General features: G+C 45.0%; 2 protein-coding genes across 5 annotated transcripts; one reads left to right on the forward strand and one right to left on the reverse strand.

Moving 5' to 3' along the window:
- The first annotated feature begins 3,675 nt into the window (after positions 1-3,675).
- On the forward strand, positions 3,676-15,198 carry Phkg2 (phosphorylase kinase catalytic subunit gamma 2). 4 transcript variants are annotated; one of them, XM_076840994.2, is made up of 10 exons: positions 3,676-3,814; positions 4,159-4,271; positions 9,007-9,182; positions 9,448-9,502; positions 10,851-10,916; positions 11,004-11,167; positions 13,086-13,176; positions 13,263-13,416; positions 13,489-13,614; positions 13,712-15,198. In XM_076840994.2, the coding sequence occupies exons 2-10, from the start codon at positions 4,177-4,179 to the stop codon at positions 14,003-14,005; spliced, it is 1,221 nt and encodes a 406-aa protein (XP_076697109.1). In that variant the 5' UTR covers positions 3,676-3,814; positions 4,159-4,176; the 3' UTR covers positions 14,006-15,198. The 4 variants fall into 4 exon arrangements, with proteins under 4 accessions (XP_076697109.1, XP_076962265.1, XP_076697110.1 ...); XM_077106150.1 differs by lacking the exons at positions 9,448-9,502; positions 11,004-11,167; XM_076840995.2 differs by lacking the exons at positions 3,676-3,814; positions 4,159-4,271; positions 9,448-9,502 and having other exon boundaries at positions 9,031-9,118.
- On the reverse strand, positions 14,355-18,816 carry Cfap119 (cilia and flagella associated protein 119). The gene is made up of 9 exons (XM_076840997.2): positions 18,181-18,816; positions 17,819-17,850; positions 16,951-17,016; positions 16,648-16,817; positions 15,987-16,057; positions 15,683-15,799; positions 15,528-15,588; positions 15,355-15,441; positions 14,355-14,569 (listed from the first exon to the last, which is right to left on the reverse strand). Exons 1-9 carry the CDS (start codon positions 18,385-18,387, stop codon positions 14,391-14,393), a joined length of 990 nt encoding a protein of 329 aa, XP_076697112.2. The 5' UTR covers positions 18,388-18,816; the 3' UTR covers positions 14,355-14,390.
- Positions 18,817-18,889: the final 73 nt, after the last annotated feature.

Below are 18,889 nucleotides of genomic sequence, written 5' to 3' on the forward strand. Positions count from 1 at the left end.
ATATATAGTCTTAACCTCAACATTATGAGATTCATCAATATTCAGTATAGAGTTTTTTTGTTGTTGTATAGTATTCCTTGTAATGACTATCATAATCAGTTCATTTTCTATGGGACTTTTGGAATGTTTCCAGTTTGGGGATGTTATAAATCATGCTGCTATGGATGTTCTTGTACATGCTTCTTGGAGTATTCGTGCCTTGAGAATGGGATTTTGGGATTACCTCACCATAATTCAGAGACCAGAAGAGCACTTAAAGGAATTAGAAATGTGCACACTGAAGAGAGGATTACAGAGGAAGGAAGTGCTCTGAGAAGGAAAAGTGAAGAGAATTCTTGGTGGCCCCAGAAGTTAGTTTATAACAGTGGGTTGGGTGTGCTAATGCACACCTGTAATCCCAGCAGCTGGGGAGGATGAGGCAGTAGGATCATAAGTTCAAAGCCAGCCTCAGCAATTGAGGCCCGGTCTCAAAAAATAAAAAAGGTTGGGGATGTAGCTCAGTGGTTTAGGGTCCTTGGGTTCAATTCCTGGTACACCCACACCCCCCCACACACACACAAAAAAAAAAAAGACAATAATGGGTGGCAGTGATTCTCACCCTTGACTTCACAATGGAACCACCTGTGAAGTCTTAAAAAGTACTTAATGCCTTGCCTGAGCTGATTTAATTAGTATGAGGTGCTGCTTTAAATTTTATTGAACTCACTTCATTGATTTCTAAATTGAGAAAGAAGAATAACACATTATATTTTTGTTTCTTTTTCTGTGGTGCTGGGGACTGAATCCAGGGCCTTGTGCATGGTAGGCAAGTGCTCTACCATTGAGCTGCACCTTACAGTCCAGAGTAATAAATTTTAGGAAGATATTTATAGAAATCTTTTTTGAACTAATGTTTGATTAATCAGCAGCTTCAGTTTATTAAAAGAGCCTATTCCATTCTCCCAATGTAATTAAATGATGTCTTGCTGTTTTTTAAAACATTTTTGGAAAACATTTCAAAACAATAAAAGACAAAAACAATAAATTCATGTATATCCTTTACCTAGGCTAATAATTTTAATATTTCACATTTGCTTTATTGATGAACAATTTGAGGGTAGTTTTTGTTGGTTTTTGGTAATGGGAATTAAATACAGGGACGTTTCTACTAAAGCTATACCTCCAGTCCCCCAGTTGTCAAGTCTGGCTTCCAACTTGCAATCTTCCTGCCTCAGCCTCCCAAATTGCTGGGATTATAGGTGTGTGCCATCTGAGGGTAATTTGAAGACCTTTTATGATCTCCTAAGAACAATTGCATTTGTTATATAAACTACAGTACAATTATAAAATTCAGAGACGCTAACTTGTATACAGTTCTAATTACAATAGAAAATATGTAGTCCATGCTAAAACTTGCCAATTTTTCTCAGCAACGTCCTGAATAGTAATGCATTTCATGTTTTAGGATCCAGTTGAGAACATTCACTGTTGTCCCTTTTAGTTTCCTTCAGTCTTGGATAGCTCTTCATCCTTATTTTTGTCTTCACATCAGAAGACCTATCCTGTTGGTTTGTCCTATTATTGGTGTTAGCATTAACAACTTGGTTAGTGTTAGATTTTTCAAGGTAAAGATTCTTTTGTTTCTTTGTTAAAAAAAAAAAAAAAAATCCTGTTCCTATGTAAATATCCTTTCTGCAGTGAATTTTCACCATGATTTTAATGCCTACTAATTTTGGCCAAATCATGTTATGAAACCTGCAAAATGTTGCTGTTCTAACTTTATATCATTCTTTCTAAGTTACTTGGTATTTGACTATAAACAAAATCTGGGGCTGCAAATATAGCTTAATGGTAGAGTGCTTGCCTAGCATTTATATTTATTTATTAACAGATTGTGTTTGTTTTGTGGGTTTTTTTTTTTTTTTTTTTTTTTTGCACAGTCCTGGAGATTGAGCCCAAGTTCTCTCACATGTTAGGCACACAGTCTACCCCTAAGCTACATCCCCAGCCCTTTTTATTTTTTATGATGATGATGATGAGGAAGAGGAGTGTGTGTGTGTGGTGTTGGGGATTGAACCCAAGGCCTTGTGCATGCCAAGCAAGCACTCTACCAACTGAGCTATATCCCCAGCCTCATCTCCTTATTCTGAAACAGCCTCATAGAGTTGCTGAGGTTGGCCTCTTAACTTGAAATCCTACTGTTTCAGCTTCCAGAGTATTTTCCCTGGTTTTGACCAGTGGAAACCTCTTAAACATGGTCCTTATTCCTTTTGATAAGACCACATCTTTCTTTCTTTTTTTGGCACTAGAGATTGAACCCAAGGATGCTTAACCACTGAGCCACATCCTCAGCCCTTCTTATTTTTTATTTTGAGATGGTGTCTCACTGAATTGCTTAGGTCCTGGATAAATTGTTGAGGCTGGCTTTGAACTTGCAATCTTTCTGCCTCAACCTCCTGAGCTGCTAGGATTGTAGCCCCACCACACCCAGCAAGACCACATTATTCTTTAGCTACTTACAGAAATTGTTTCAGATGATTATACTTTCACTGCTGCCACCTGGGTAGTGAGCATTTCTCCCTTGGGACTGTTATTTAGAAATCAGTATCTAGACACCTGGTGAGCTCATTCTTCTGGGTTATTGCCTATGGCCTGTTCAGAGGCCAGAACTAGAAACATTAAATTTTACTTATTTTAAACCTATTTTTAATCATTCCTCTTTTAATATTTTTTAGTTGTAATTAGACACAATTCCTTATTTATTTTTATGTGATAGAGGATTGAACCCAGAGCCTTGCACATGCTAGGCGAGTGCTCTACCCTAGCTTCATTGCTCCAATTTTATTCATTTTTTCCTCTCCTTTTCCCATTACCGATTCCATATTCCCAAAGAACAAACTTTGGCTTCCAATCTACATTATTAATGAGATTCATTCATTCTTTTATTCTTTTGCTAGGACATAACCTCCACAAGGGTGGTTGACTTTTTTTCTTTGCTGCTAGTGTGGAACCTAGGCCTCAGACATTTGACACATATTTGTTGAATAAGTGAATGCCAGGTTAAACTGACTTTGAATTCATCACTCATGGCAGAAATCGCCACAACCTGACGGGCTTAGAGCAGAGCTTGATAAATCCCTACAGCTTTTGGAAGGCGGTGGAAGATTGGGAAAGTGTACAATCCCAGGTGGTAAACATTAAGGCTTGGGAGATACTCAAGAGGAGTCAGCAGCCACAGGACAAGGAGATCTCTTATGGCTGCCTAAGTCCACGTCAATGGCTGAGCAAGTATCCAAACTGCCTGCGTTCAAGCGTTTCAAAGGCTGGAGCCCGCCCCACAGAGCAGGCGCTTTAAACTAGGCTGCTAAGATAAAATATGACCCGAATTCAGACAGGGATGCTGGGAAAAGAATGAGGGAGCCCTACCAAGCCCAGGAACCTTACGCAGCCAAGCCCTACAGCTTGGCCGCCTAGAAGCTTCCGGGTTCCATTCCAGGCCTTCAATACGGCTTGACTACAAGCTCCACCCTCTGCAGCAAACGCCGTGCGCTCATTGGCTGTCTAAAACCGCGGCCCTATGGTCGCGGTCTTGGTTAACTTCGAGCTCCAACGCCGGTTCCAGTCCCGGGACTCTCGGCTTCCTATTAGACTACCAGTTTCCAATCAGAAGGGTTTCTGAATCTCAGTCTTCGGAAGGCGCTAATCATTGGCTGCAGGATAGGGGCGGAGCCCTAGGTCGTCGCCGGCTACGCCAGGGACAAAACCAGGGACTAAAAGCGAACCCTTTCGCAGAGCGGCCTCGCGTGGACCCACACCTGACTGCCCTCCCCAGCGGGTGAGTCTGCGCGAGACCCTGCGCCCCCTCCTAGCGTCCGCCAAGTGCGCCTGCGCGGCAACAGCCGCCAGCCCTTGTGCCGCTTTCCCTTTTTCCTGACCACCTTTTCCCTTCCCCTCCCCCGTCCCCCGTCCCCCGTCCCCCTCCCTGCCCTGCCACCCCTCCCGCCCCCTAGGTCCTTCTGTACGTTTTCCCCAGTCCCGATCCTTACCCTACCCCCGCCCCCATCCCCCAGGACCCTGGCGCCCCAGCCGCAGGGGCTGCGCCTCCGCGAGCCGCGATGTGCGTCGTCTCAGAGCCTGTGGGCTTCCCTTCCCTCACTGCCCTCCGTTTCCTCTGCCCAGGCCCCCACCTCCCTCAGAATGACTCTGGACGTGGGGCCGGAGGATGAACTGCCGGACTGGGCTGCGGCCAAGGAGTTTTACCAGAAGTACGACCCTAAGGACGTCATTGGCAGGTGAGGCCGCAACCGGGAAAATGGAGGCCCAGAGAGGTCGGGTCCTAGCCAGTATGTATGTTTTCATCTGAGGACTGGGTAGATGGGAGAGGTCGTTGGAGAACATTTGGTGATTAGATTAGATTCATATTCTAGGTTAACCCCCATTTTCTCACTAATTCATTCATATATTAAACAATCAGTTGAAGCATGTACAGTGTGACAGACATAAAGCTAAACACACCGAGGGTAGAAAAGATGTCTATGACGTGGAGGATCTACAAGTGAAAAAAAACGTGGACCTTCAAAAGGTATCTAATTAGATAGGTAGAGGTCTGCATGAAGTGCTGTAGGGAAAACCAGAAAACCACAGCATCCCGGAAGGAGTGATCTTTGGACTGGGTCTTGAAGTATGCATAGGTGTCCAGCATAGAAGGAAGAGCTTACCTGTATAGGCAGTGGCAGATATTCATCAAAGGTTTCCTAAATGTACTAAGTATATTAGGCACTGGGGATACTCAGTGAAGGGTGACAGAAATCCATAAGATTTCTGCCTTTTGGAGTTTACAGCTTAACAGTAGAGATAGATAGTAAATGTAAAAACATAAAGATTAGGAGCTGGGGCTGTAGCTCAGTGGTAGAGCACCTGCCTTTCACCGTGTGAGGCACTGGCTTCAATCCTCTGCACCACATAAAAATAAATATAAGATATTGTGTCCATCTACAACTAAAAAAATCTTAAAAAAAAAAAAAAGGTTAAGTGCTAGGGGGAGAATAAATAGGACAATAATATGTGAATAATTAATGATGCCACTGCAGATTGGGAAGCCTGGGAGACCTCTGAGGAAGTGAGGAGGTTTATGATGCTGAGGATCAAATCCAGGGTGATGTGTGTGGTAGCAAGTGCTCTACCACTGAGCTACATCCCCTGCCCCAAGGAAGTGAGTTTTGAACTGAGATCTGAAGGCTGAAAATGAGTGGGTCATGAGCTGAGGCAGGCTATATTCCCAGCAGAGGGGACAGTAAGTGCCAAGGCACTGTCAAGTGGGTATATGTATTCAGGAATCAAAAAAGAGAGTTGAATGGGAGCTGTAATTTTTGGAGGCATCAGCAATTAGATAGTGGTGAAGGGGACAGAAAAATAGAGAAGGAAAAGGAACCTAGGCTCAGGCCCTAAAGCATGTCACCATTTAGGGCTCAGTTAGAGAAGGAAGAGCCAGGAAGGGTGACTGAGGAGACGCCATCTGAACTAGAAAAACAATGATATCAAAATCATAAGAATATCCTTCTAGATGATTGGCAGAGTCTACTGTGTCAAGTGCTCCTGAGGCCAGGAAAGCAGGTATTAATTTGGCTAGGTATCATTAAGCGATCATATGGTATGTGAATAAGGAACTTAGAATCAGGAATTCTGGAGAAAAGTCAAGGTTTGAGACAAGGTAGTGGAAGTGATTTACACAGAGTAGATGTTAGGCCCCTAGAACTGGATGAGAAAGTATTGGGAATAGAGCTCAGCTCCAACTCTTGAGGTGCTACAGCATTTGTGGGCTAGGTAAGGTAGGATGCACCAAGATGAAGAAGAGCCCATAGGTAAGAACCAAAATAACTTGCCTGCCAAGGGGAGCAGAAAGACCAGTTTTGTAGTAGTCAGATCAGAGGGAAGGGACCTTGTGTCTTCTCTCAAGATTATGGTAGTATCATCCCTTGTTTTTCACCTCTCTCTCTTCTCCATTTCCCTCTTGTCCTACATAATTAATTAGTTGCACATTCTCACTAAATTATTTTCCTGAGTCCTTGTTTCTTCATGGATAAATGATAGAAGCTTTGACACATTCTGGAAATTGATGACAAGTCATAAGTCACAGAAAGATTAAATAGCAGGATTATAGCCAGCGGTGAAGCTGAAAAGGAACTTTTTAAAAAATGTATCTTTTTAGTTGTATATGGACACAATACCTTTATTTTATTTGTTATTTGTATGTGGTGCTGGGGATCGAACCTAGTGCCTCACACATGCTAGGCAAGCGTGCTACCACTGAGCGACAACCCCGCCCCCCTCCCCCCAAAAAAGGAACTTTTTAGTGAAGCCCTTGAATGACCAGTGAAAGAATTGGGTTTGATTTTTTTTTTTTTTTGGTAATAGAAATTAAACCCAGGGCCTCAAGCATGCTAAGAAAGTGCTCTACCACTGAGCTACACCTCTAGCCCCTATTTATTATATAATTAACCATAAGATTCAAAGATATAGGTGTCACAAAAAGGAGGGGAAACCGTTATTTTTAGGGTCCAGCTCAGGAATAAGGGAGTACTTAGAATCTGGTAGAAAAATTAATCTGGGTATGTTTTAGAAGTCTAATTCTAGAAGCAATGTAAAAGATGGATTGTGTGGGCTGAGACTGGTAGCAGGGAGATGGGTGAGGGGACTGATGTAGTTTTCCAGGTGAGAAAAATAAGGGTGGATTACTAGAACTAGAAGTATCTCAAATTCATATCTGAGAGCTGTGGCATATGGTCTAGAGTAGTTAATTGTAGATTTAGATGGAGAAGGAGAAGCCAAGCATAGCACCAGTTCCAGTTTGGGAGTCTGAATGGTAACACCATTAACTGAGATCAGGGAGAGAGAGAGAAGAGCTAGTTTCAGGGGAAGATGAAGTGTTCAGTGGTCATGATGTCTATGAAATAGCTCCAGTTTCCACAGGAGAGATGTTTGGCCTGACACATAATGGAGATATCTGGGTAAGGAGGTTTAAAGTTGTGGAGATACAGAGAATTACTAAGGGAGAATGTACCTAGGCTGAGAATAGGGCCATGGTTGGCAAGCCTGATATTTATTTATTTATTTATTTATCAGACAAACTTGGGGTCTTCTGACTATTAAGTAAGTGCTATACTTCTGAGCTATAAGCCACCCAAGTCTGGCATTTAAGGAATGACAGAATAAGGCTCTGGATAGTATCAGCAGAAAGAATTTGTATTTGGAGTTCGAAGACATGTGTGTTCAGCTTAGATGGTCATGATGCACAGTAAGAAGGCTTAATTACTGAAGAGTGAATGCTTTTATAGGTAGAAGGCTGTGGGATGCCAGAGGAGGGAGTAGTCCCTTCTTGTTGGAAAATAAACACAATCCATGAGGTAGCATTTAATTTAGGCCTTAAAGCAGGGATTCTTAGTTCCATGGCTTTTGGGGTTCTCGAACCCCTTGAAATTGTAAAAATTTATGTAGGTGGTGGAGGTCTCTGGCTTTCACATTTTCTAAAGAGGTTAATTATATGGTAAGTAATAAATAGGGGCTAGAGGTGTAGCTCAGTGGTAGAGTACTTTCTTAGCATGCTTGAGGCCCTGGGTTTAATTTCTATTACTATAAATATAAAAGGTAAGCCAGGCACAGTGTCACATTCCTGTAATCCCAGCAGTTTGGGAGACTAAGACAGGAGAATCGTGAATTCAAAGCTAGCTCAGCAACTGCGAGGCACTAAGCAACTCACTGAGATCCTGTCTCTAAATAAAATACAAAATAGGGCTGGGAATGTGGCTTAGTGGTTGAGTACCCCTGAGTTCAATCCCCAGTACCAAAAAAAAAGGTGAATAATAATTAGACTGAGGGCTAGGGATAATTAGCTCAGTAATAAAGTTCTTACCTAGCATGGATAAGGCTTTGGGTTTAAACTCCAGTACCACAACAACAACAACAAAAAATTAATAATTAGATCATGGGCCTCAGACTCAGATGCCCTTAGTGGTTGCTTAGGAAATTAAATTCAAAGTGGCCAAGAGTAAGACAGGAGGAAATGATGGGTTTTATGGCAGCCAGAGAGTTCTTGTCCCTTAAGATATATACTCTTGCTGCATGAGGGGATAAGGCTGGGGGAGGTTTATTTTTATTTTTTAAAAATATAAACCAATGAACAAAACACTAATATATACTACAATGTGAATGAACCTCAAAAAAGAGTTAATGAAGGAAATCACTTGCAGATACAAAAGATCACTGCCACATGGTCTTATTTATATGAATTTTTTAAAAAGGTAATCTGTGGAGATAGATTAATGATTACCTGAGATTGAAGGTGGGAATAGCGATTAACAGGAAATCCTTGTCTAGGATTTTTTCTTAGGAAAGCCCTCTCTACTTCATTAATTCCTTTCAATATCCCTTCAGGATACTGTTGGCCACATTTCAGAGTTATAAAAGTTAAAGCCCAGAGCCTTATGTCAATGAGTGACTTGGAGGTTAGTTGGTGGCAAATTTGGGGTCTGAACTAAGATCTAATTTTCAGCTTTGGTCTTCCGGGCTATGATTCCATATTTATTTGGTACCTCCTACCCTTGAGGTGTTGTAGGGGATCTTTGGGATTTGGATTGGGAAATGAGAGATGTTTGAGTGAAATATGGAAGGAGACTTCACTTATTTCTTCCCATTTCCTATAAGGGACAGGTTCTGGGGCTCAGATGTGGAAAGGACTTGCCTAGGCTTACCCTTGCAGGGTAGGAAGAGCCTGGATTCAACCAGGGTCCCCTGCCTACCTTCCCATGAGTTTTGTGTTGCACCTTGCTGGAAACCCATGTTGCTAAGGCCACTGCAAAGCTACTGTAAGCCAGGGTGATTTCCTTTGGTGGTTGCCCCATTGTCCAGATGGATCTTCAGAATCTGGCCTAAGTGATAGGATGATTATTAGCATTCTCCATTAGCATCATCAGTCCATTCTGGGTGAAAATGAGAAGACAGAAGGCCTTAACTTGCACTGTTGTCTGGCAGAGGAGTGAGCTCTGTGGTCCGCCGTTGTGTTCATCGAGCCACTGGTGATGAGTTTGCGGTGAAGATCATGGAGGTTACAGCTGAGCGGTTGAGTCCTGAGCAGCTAGAGGAGGTGCGGGAAGCCACTCGGCGAGAGACGCATATCCTTCGCCAGGTCGCCGGCCACCCCCACATCAGTGAGGCTGCATTCCCTGTTCCTGTTAGCTAACAACCCCTGCCCACACAGCCCATTTCCCCAACATTGCCTCCAGGCCTCTCCTCCTTTCTTCCTGGCTCTATTCTACCTCAGAGAGTGGCCAGCCTTTGGGTCCCTTCTCCCTCCTTTGGTTCTCCTTCCTTCCCAGTAATAGCCCACTGCCACCTCAGGGTGGAAAAGATCCTATAATGTGTATCTGCTTCTTTCCATCTCTTGTTTCTCTGCTTTTCTGCCTCTTTTTCCAGTCACTCTCATCGATTCCTACGAGTCTTCTAGCTTCATGTTCCTGGTGTTTGACCTGTGAGTATCTCCCTGCCCCATCTGAGAAGCCTCATTCCCACCGCCATGTGTGTCCCCATTCTTTCAGCTTAGTGGGCTGGAGACTACCCTGCTTACATCTTCCTCTACTCCAGCTAGGGCTCTGACCACAAGCTGCGGCTGGCCCATGGCTCTGGTCCTCTCCCTGTGTGCCATGATTAAGGCAAGTTCTTTAAGGATGATAATGACCAAAAACAGAATTCTTGTGACCCAAGGGGTCCCTATCCCAGTTCCCCTTTATAAAGGGAAATAAGGTTATAACTTGATCGGTCAGAGAAAAGCTATTTAAGAGGAGAGTGTTCCAACAGTGAATGAACCATTTATAAAACAGATCCTCACTTAACTACTCACTTGTTGTTTAACCCAGTGCTTTGCTCAGTCTCTACTCATTTGTTCTCTTTTTGGCCTGCCTGAATTCACTTCAATATATTTATAGAATGGACTCTGCAGAAATCTGAAAGGAAGTAGAGCAATCATTATACCACTCTACAACTTTATAGGACAATGACATTGTTTTGAGGATTGACACAGAATTGGAGTTACAACTTCAATTTTAAAGACATGATAAAAAATTCAAAATTGCAAAATAAAGTCCTAGTCAGTCTTCATGCCACTCTTAGCTGAAATTTTGGTCCATGTTCTAAATAGATTCATTTTTAAGAGGACCTTTTCTTTCTTTCTTCCTCCCTCCCTCCCTTCCTTCCATGAACCCAGGGCAGCCTAACCACTGACCACATTCCCAGACCTTTTTTGTATTTTATTTAAAGAGACAGGGTCTTGGTTAAGTTGCTTAGGGCCTTGCTAAGTTGCTGAGGCTGGCTTTAAACTCATGATCCTCCCGTCTCAGCCTCCTGAGCCACTGGGATTACAGGCATGCACCATTGAGCCTGGCTAAGAGGACTTTTTCAGTTTTAATTATTCTCTAATACTTTACAAGAAGTTACCTGTTCTTGCTAAAATGATACCGTTTGCCCCATTTTGGCGTAGTGCAGATATTTCAGCCAGCTCACTGGGCCAAACTGCCTCTGGGATCTTGATCAATCTCAGAATGATCTCTTTCTAGCATTTTGACTTGTCAGCAGAGGAATCTTATTACTGTAGGCTTCCTTCGTAATAATTATTTATTTTTTTGGTTGTTGATGGACCTTTTTTTATTTATTTATATGTGGTGCTGAAAATTGAACCCAGTGCCTCACATATGCTAGGCAAGCACTCTACCACTGAGCTATAACCCCGCCCTCTTCCATAGTATTTTATGGGAGCTCTGGTTCATTTTCTCAGCTTCCTACTGTGGGGTGCATCTGTCTCCTATGCCCCTCCTGTTCCTTAGGATGCGGAAGGGAGAGCTGTTTGACTATCTCACAGAGAAGGTGGCCCTCTCAGAAAAGGAAACCAGGTAATGGCCCAGCCTGCAGCCCCTGGGGTGAACAGGGAGTGTGGGCAGGGCAGGGAGAAGCAGAGGAGGAGACTGCACCTCCCTCAGGTCCATCATGAGGTCTCTGCTGGAAGCAGTGAGCTTTCTCCATGCCAACAACATTGTGCACCGAGACCTGAAACCCGAGAATATTCTCCTAGATGACAATATGCAGATCCGACTTTCAGATTTTGGGTTCTCCTGCCACTTGGAACCTGGCGAGAAGCTTCGAGGTGAGGGGACCTTGCCCTAAGTGGCTTGGGAGGGAAGGAGACCCAGTCCTGAGGTTGGTTGACTGGCTGAATCTGAGTAGTCAGTCCCAGGTACCAAGGAAATGGAAGTCAGTAAGCATCTGCCAAGCATCCTCTAGGATGCAAATACTGTGTAATTCAGAGTGGGCTTCTTGACCTGGGAGAATGGAGGCAGACAAGTGAGTAGATGGGCACACAGCTGGCACACCAAGAAAGTCAGGAGGAAGAAACAATTTATCCCAAGGGATCCACAGAGTAGGGATTTCTGGGGTGTTTCCTTGTCCCAAAAGGAATGAGGGAGTAGGGACTAGTAGGGCTCAGCAGCATGTTTAGGTTCTACAAAAAATAGCACCACAGTGTACTGTGAGAAGCCTGACATGTCTGGCCACATCAACTACATCAACTTCTCATCTAGGGCCCTGGGACTTAGGCTTACTCAATCTTGATATATTTGTTGTGACATATTAATATAGAAGTAAGAATAAGAAATAGGCCTAGTGCAAATGGAAACTTCAAGCAAAGTTCATCTGCAAGAATCCTCAGACCCTTTAATATGCTACTATGTCTCCTTCAATGGCTTTGCACTGGATTATTATTAATAGATAACATATCCTGGACACTTGCCATGAGGCAGGTACACACCAAGCCTTCAACATGACTTATTTCTTTAAGTCTTCCAAGAACCCTTGGAAGTAAGAGATAAAATGATTTGCCCAAAGTCATTTGGCCAGGATTTAAATTTGGGCAGTCCTCATTCTCTTAATCTGTGGATTTACACTTCTTGCAGATGCTGTGCTTTATTTTCCTCTGGATTTCCAAATACACTTTTCCACTTTCTGGAATCATTTTTGCCCCTTCACATTATGCCCTCTCCCTTGGCTTGAGTAATTATAATTTCACTGTAAGCTTCCAGGTCAGGTCAGATAAGGTACCCCTGTTGGTTTTTTGTTGGTTTGTTTTTTCCTTCTTAAGTAGTACTTGGGGTTGAACCCATGGCCTCACACATGCCAGGAAAATGCTCTACCACTGAGCTACATCATGTACCCAGTGTACTCCATTTTTCTTATATATACTCCTTTCATGATACTTGTCTTACTCTATTATTTTGAAATAGATGAACTTAAGTAAGAAATTTCATATTTTTCCAGGCACGGTGGCACACACCTGTAATCCCACTTGGGGAAGTGGCTCAGAGGTTAAGTGCCCCTGGGTCTGATCCCCAGTATAAAATTTAAAAAATCCATATTTTGGCTGGCTGTAGTGACACATACCTGAGATTACATGCATCAGCAATTCAGAAGGCTGAGGCAGGGGAATCATAATTTTGAGGGCAGCTCAGTAACTTGGCAACATACTGTCTCAAAAAATAAAAATGTTTCCTTGGTATTGCCAAAAAGCAGGGTGGGACTGAAGATGTAGCTCAGTGGTAGAGTGCCCTTGGGTTGAATCCTTAGAACTACACACAAAAAAAGAAATCCCATATTTCTTCTGCTTGCTCTTCTTGGGTTAAATGGTAGTTCTACTAGCCAGAAGTAAAATTATAATTTGGGGGCAGAAAGGATACAGAAAAAATTTTAGTTTTCCATATATATAAACTATGTCAAAATGTGGTAACAAGTTGTTTGAGGAGTAGGTAGGTTGACTTGGCTAGAATGTTGAAGGAGGAAAATGATGTGGGTGGGTAGGACCTTGAAGTCAGTTCCCAAATCAGATTTTCTTAGCAAGGTTACCAGGAGTCTTGGTGGGCTAAATTTAAGTTGTTTAGGCAGTGTCTAGTTCTGAGGTTCAGTAGGAAGCAGGCAGGAACAGAATGGGAACACTGCTAGCTCCAGCAGAGATCTAGTATTAAGTGCCTTGGAGGGAGCTGGTGGCATCCCTTCAATCTGCTGTCTCTCCACAGAGTTGTGTGGGACTCCAGGGTATCTGGCACCAGAGATCCTTAAATGTTCCATGGATGAAACCCATCCTGGCTATGGCAAGGAGGTTGACCTGTGAGTGTCTGGTCTTCCCTTCCCCTGTGTACTGTCCTTCACATTGCCTTTTACCTAGACCTACCTGATTCTGGTCTCTTTCTCAGCTGGGCCTGTGGGGTGATCTTGTTCACACTCCTGGCTGGCTCGCCACCATTCTGGCATCGGCGCCAGATCCTGATGTTACGCATGATCATGGAGGGCCAATATCGATTTAGTTCACCTGAGTGGGATGACCGTTCAAACACCGTCAAAGATCTGGTGAGCTGGGGCTATGAGAGGACAATGGGGAAGCCTTAAGATCTGCCCTTCATGTTCTGGGGTTTCCTCTAGATCTCAAGACTGCTAAAGGTGAATCCTGAGGAGCGCCTGACAGCTGAGCAGGCCTTGCAGCACCCCTTCTTTGAGCGCTGTGAAGGCAGCCAATCCTGGAATCTTACACCCCGCCAGCGGTTCCGGGTAAGCCTGAGACTATCAGGGTCTGCACCTGTGCCTGACCTGTGACCTTTCCTGTGAGGGATGCTCCACTAGAATTCACACTGCCCTCATTCCCCAGGTGGCAGTGTGGACAGTGCTGGCTGCTGGACGAGTGGCCTTAAGCTCACACCGAGTACGGCCATTGACCAAGAGTGCATTGTTGAGGGATCCCTATGCACTGCGGCCAGTACGACGCCTCATTGACAACTGTGCCTTCCGGCTCTACGGGCATTGGGTAAAGAAGGGCGAGCAGCAGAACCGGGCAGCTCTCTTCCAGCACCGGCCCCCTGGGCCTTTTCCCCTCATGGGCACTGAAGAGGAGGGAAACACCACTGCTATCACTGAGGATGAGACGGCACTGGTGCAGGGCTAGGACCTTAGCCCTGGGCAGCCTCAGAAAGCAGGATTTTCAAGGAGGAGACTTTTATCATTCCAGCCCCTCTGGGCTCTGACCTCAGGCTCCCCTGCCTAGCAAGGTGCACCACTGATCATGCCACTGTTGTAGAGACCAGCCCTGTACACCTACTCTCATTGGCTTAGGGCTTGAAATCAGAGCTGGGGTGGAAGGGGAGCCATTCTGAATGCCATTCCTGGCCTTGTCAGTGCTGCTTGTGCTGCATCTGAAATAAAATCTGCTCCATGCTAGGAAGATCATGTGCCCCATGTCTGTTGTCTGGCTTCAGCCCAGAAGGTGCTCAGGAGGGTGGCCCAGGACGGGGCACTCTGGTCCAGGCTTTTATTGGGGAAAATGTTGGGGATTACTTAGTCTTGTTCTTGTTTTTGCTTGGAGGTAGCTGGTGAGGCCGCTCTAGAGCACTCAACTTTGTACTCAGCCTCTCCTCACTGGCCTTGAGGCGCTCTTCCACCAGCTGCTGGAGCTGCCCCAGCTCCTTATTAAGTTGGGTCTTGATGTAGGTTCGGAGGACACAGACTTGGGCTGCACAGAAGGAAGGGGCAGGTCAGGAGAGATGAATTCTGAGAATAACAGGTGTCCCTGGCTGAGTGAACATAACCCCATGGTGCCCGCCATACAGGTGGCAATGTTATTTACTTCAGTCTAGGAAATATCAACCAGCCCTTTTGGAGAGACTATTGGGCAGATTAGGCAGAGTAGCTATATTGGGCTTTTCTGGATTAAAATTCTGAATACAAATTAGTAGCTACATAGCTTTAGGCAGGTTGACCTTTCCATGCCTCAGTTTCCTTGTGTAAAATGTAGATATTGCTGGGCACAGTGGCACATGGCTGTAGTCTCAGCTGCTCAGGAGGCTGAGGCAGGAGAATTGCAAGTTAGAGGCCAGCCTCAGATTCTGTCATAAAATAAGATTAAAAGGGTAGAGCACTTGCCTAGCATGCACAAAGCCTTGAGTTCTGGGTTCAATCCCCAGTACTGAAAAACTAAAAAAGTAGATAGTAATGACACCTAGCAAGAAAGAACTATGTGAGTTAATATACAGAAAAAGTCTTTAAACTAGACATCCTTTGGTGGTACACAGTATTGACAAAGCTCTGCATTCTATTATTGTCATTGTTTTTCTAATCATCTTTCTAGAGCTACCTCTTTTGCCACCCTAGCAGTTTTGCTCTTACTAATTCAACTTGGACTGCATAAGGAATCTTCTAGAAAGTGGACCATGACTAAAACTAGACGTCTGAAGTCCTGATGTGGTCTACAATCTTCATTCAGAATCACAAGGCACCCTAAACCCTCCAGGTGCTCACATGGCTCTTGCTCTGGCTGGGCTACTATCTCCAGTTCTTCCTCCTGTGGGGTGAGTGCCTGCTCCTCTGCCTCCTCACCTTCTTTCTCTGCAAGCCAGAAGCAAGAAGAAGCCTTAGACTCTGCAGTGGGCTTGGCCCATCCCTGCCCTGGCCCTCTTTGGTACCCATCTTACCCTTTGGCCAGGGCTTGGGTAGCTGTAGCCCCATGTAAGTCAAAGATAAATCCAGCCGTACCTGGGAAGAGAAAGAACAAGACTAAGAAAAAGGCACCTGCATTGAGAGAAAGGGGAAGATGAGGGGCAGTTTCTTGCCACCCACATCACAGTACCTGGGGTGTGAACGCATATTTGTAGAGTTTGAAGTGGCGGAAGTAGGTGTTGACCACGTAGTCTGCCAGGGCCAGCAGCTGTTCCTCCTTAAAGAGGTCAATGCTGAATGGGGGCCGCTGTGGTGATGACTGGGAGTTAGAGCACTGACAGCCTCCAGAAGCCCAGGCCCTTAAGCTATCTAGGTTCAGGGAGAGCCCACTGAGGTCTTTAGAGAAAGATGAGGGTAATAGTGGGAGAGAGGGTAGAAAATTGGGCTAGACCTTGTCTTGGGGGTCAATGATAGTTCTGCCCTCAGATACTGACCCTGACTCCATGGCAGAAAAGAACACTGGTAAAGTAGCGGTAGCATTCCTCCACGTTGCCCAAGGGTGTTGCTGGTAGGGAAAGCAGGGTATGGCAGTGAGGCCCTTCCTGCTATCCATCCCTCCAGTTCACTGCCTACTTAAGGAACACAAGCTTCAAGGTGGACAGATCTAGGTTTAAGTCTTTGTACGTTTCCTTAATTCACTCAGCAAATACTGAATCCTCAGTATGTGATGTTGTAGGCACTGAATAAGACAGACAAGGTCCTGCCATCAGGAAGCTCATATTCTAGTGGAAGTAACATACAATAATCCAAGAAATAAATAATTTCAGTTATTAAATATAATGAAGAAATCAGAATAAGGATGGGAAATAAAAGGGTGTGGGGGGAAATGCAGAAGTCATTTATTGAACACTGTGCATGTATTTGCATATATTATTTCTCAGTCTCACATAACATTAGTGCTCTGTCTTTAAATTACTGGCAAAGAAACAGGATTTCAAAGATGATAACTGTATGCTAGTACTGGTACCGCTATCAGTGAAGAAACCAAGATTCCAGGTGGTAATCTCCTTACTCCTGCTTCCAGAGTCAATTGTGCCAGGCCAGTCTCCCCCTCTCCCTGGGGCTCAAACCTTCTGGTAGCCACTGCTCTCTCACCAGCACAGGCCTTGTGAAGATCTTGGAGCAGGGCACATGCCACTGATGTCTGCTCCAGTGAGAAGCCCTGCTGGCGGCAGAAGATGAGCGCATGGGAGTAAAGGTCCAGGGTGATGGCATCCTGCAAGTTCTGCTCAGGACAGCCAATCTTCAACAGCTCAGCCAGAACTCTTAGGGAGAGGAGGAAAGGAGTGAGTGACAATAGAAGCCTTGTTTCACCACCCTGCACTCACCATGTTTGGAGCCAGCTATTCCTCATGTCTTCCTCCCCAAGAGCTCTCCCCTCCTTGCTCAGTCCCATACTCCCTCATCTCCTCAGTGTTGGCAGTCTTCTCCAGCCGGTGCATGGAATGGATGTCCAGGAATTTCCTATCATAGGAAAAGGGGAAACAGTATTTATCATTGGTACACATTAGATTCATGATGGGGCTGATTGCTCAGGAGATCTGAGTTTGAGCCTTGGCACTTTGACTAACTTTTGTAACCTTTGGCAAGTAACTTACCTCTGTGGGCCTTGTTTCCTCCATCTGTAAATGAGGAATATGGCCTACATGAACTTTTGTGATCCTCTCAATGAGTTCTTGTCTCTGTTCTTCCACTACCTTGCCATATGATCTTGGTTAAATGCCCCTGTGATCTTCAGTATCCCCATTTGTACAATGTTCCATGGAAGCTATGATACTCCTTTTACATCCTCACTCTTGGCTCCCATCTCACACTGTCTCTTTGAACTAGGGGACCTGGAAAGGTGGCTTATACACACCTTGAGTAATGCATGTATGAGCCTCAGTCTCCTTATCTGTAAAATGGGGATGTTCTGGGGCTGGGACTGTAGAGCACTGGCCTGGCACATGTAAGGCACTGGGTTTGATCCTCAGCACCACATAAAAATAAATAAAGATATTGTGTCGAACTGCAACTAAAAAAATATTTTTAAAAAATGGGGATGTGGCTCAAGCGGTAGCGCGCTCGCCTGGCATGCGTGCGGCCCGGGTTCGATCCTCAGCACCGTGTACAAACAAAGATGTTGTGTCCGCCGAAAACTAAAAAATAAGTATTAAAATTCTCTCTCTCTCTTAAAAAAAAAAAAAATGGGGATGTCCTGGTTGGGAAACACTAAAGGAACAATATAAGTATGAAGTGTAACTTTCCCCCAAGGCTTTTCACTCACCACATGCAGATCCGGGGCTGGGGCAGTGGCGGCTGCGGAGAGAAAGTGCATTGGGGAAGGAAGAGCTGTGTTGTATCTGGCCCTTAGTCCCTGGTCCGCCGTCAATCTCCAGCGGGGCTGAGAATATAATTTGCCTTCTCATCTCTAGGTCTATGTAGAGCAACGTGGTCACGGCTGGACTTAAGCAGGTCCTAAGTACTATCTGTGAAATTATTAACAATCTGGGCTACACATCCTCTACCTCTCTTCCTCAAAGAATCAAAGGAAACATCCCGAACGTTAGGGAACGTAATGACGGGTGACGCCCCGTGGGAAAACCATTTATACAAATTCGTGAGCGGACCACTTTGTCCCACCCGCACCGGGAACAAGTTGGCTCCAGGATCATCTTCTGCTTCCATAGAGGCAGAGCCCAGTGTAGCTGAATCGGTCCGCACACCCGTTCCCATCATGGCCGATCCATCCGCTGAACTGAGATCCTTCTCCAGTTCCCGCCGCAGTTCAGAGGGCTGTTCAAGCTCTGACTGCACCTTCATTCCCAGGTACTGGCTGGACTTAAGGCTGGTCATCTCTTCGGAGTCTCGAGTCACTACCAGCTCTCTCCGACCTGGGTTTATGAAATAGCCTATTCTCTAGCAGCGACTGCCAAGGTCTGACCCTCTAGCGATTTTCCAGCCACTGTACGCGGCAGCTAGGCCGGTGTAGCCAATCCGCTGGGCCAGGAAGGCGTCTTCCCGGTCTCCACGGTGACCGTTGCTAAGAGGCTTGTGAGAGAAAGGTAGAAAGTGCAGGGTCACGCAAATCAGCGAGAAGAGAATGCGCATGCGTGATAAGTTGCAAGGTATTTCCCCGTTTATCTCCTTGAAAGTTCCTAATAGAAGGGCTTGCACTGTCCTCTGGACAGGAAAGTGGGAGTTCGGTGTCAGTTGCCATGGGAACTGTCTATTGGCCAATCACCCAGAGAAAGAGGAGGTGTTCGGGGAAAAAAATCAAATGATCCGAGAGGCGGGACAAGCGAGACGGAGAAAAACAGGAAATGAAGACGCTTCGCCACATCCGGTGTTGTCTTTT

The sequence above is a fragment of the Callospermophilus lateralis genome, chromosome 19 (genome assembly GCF_048772815.1).
Source record: "Callospermophilus lateralis isolate mCalLat2 chromosome 19, mCalLat2.hap1, whole genome shotgun sequence".
Lineage (NCBI taxonomy): Eukaryota > Metazoa > Chordata > Mammalia > Rodentia > Sciuridae > Callospermophilus > Callospermophilus lateralis.

What these genes read in the sequence shown, in the direction of transcription:
- Phkg2 (XM_076840994.2), top strand. Translation starts at nt 4,177, where the DNA reads ATGACTCTGGACGTGGGGCCGGAGGATGAACTGCCGGACTGGGCTGCG. An exon ending in ACCTGGCGAGAAGCTTCGAG is followed by an intron (nt 11,168 to 13,085) that starts GTGAGGGGACCT and finishes GTCTCTCCACAG; the next exon opens with AGTTGTGTGGGACTCCAGGG. An exon ending in CAAACACCGTCAAAGATCTG is followed by an intron (nt 13,417 to 13,488) that starts GTGAGCTGGGGC and finishes GGTTTCCTCTAG; the next exon opens with ATCTCAAGACTGCTAAAGGT.
- Cfap119 (XM_076840997.2), bottom strand. Translation starts at nt 18,387, where the DNA reads ATGACCAGCCTTAAGTCCAGCCAGTACCTGGGAATGAAGGTGCAGTCA. An exon ending in CAGCCCCGGATCTGCATGTG is followed by an intron (nt 17,017 to 17,818) that starts GTGAGTGAAAAG and finishes TTCCTATGATAG; the next exon opens with GAAATTCCTGGACATCCATT. An exon ending in AACACTGAGGAGATGAGGGA is followed by an intron (nt 16,818 to 16,950) that starts GTATGGGACTGA and finishes CCTCTCCCTAAG; the next exon opens with AGTTCTGGCTGAGCTGTTGA.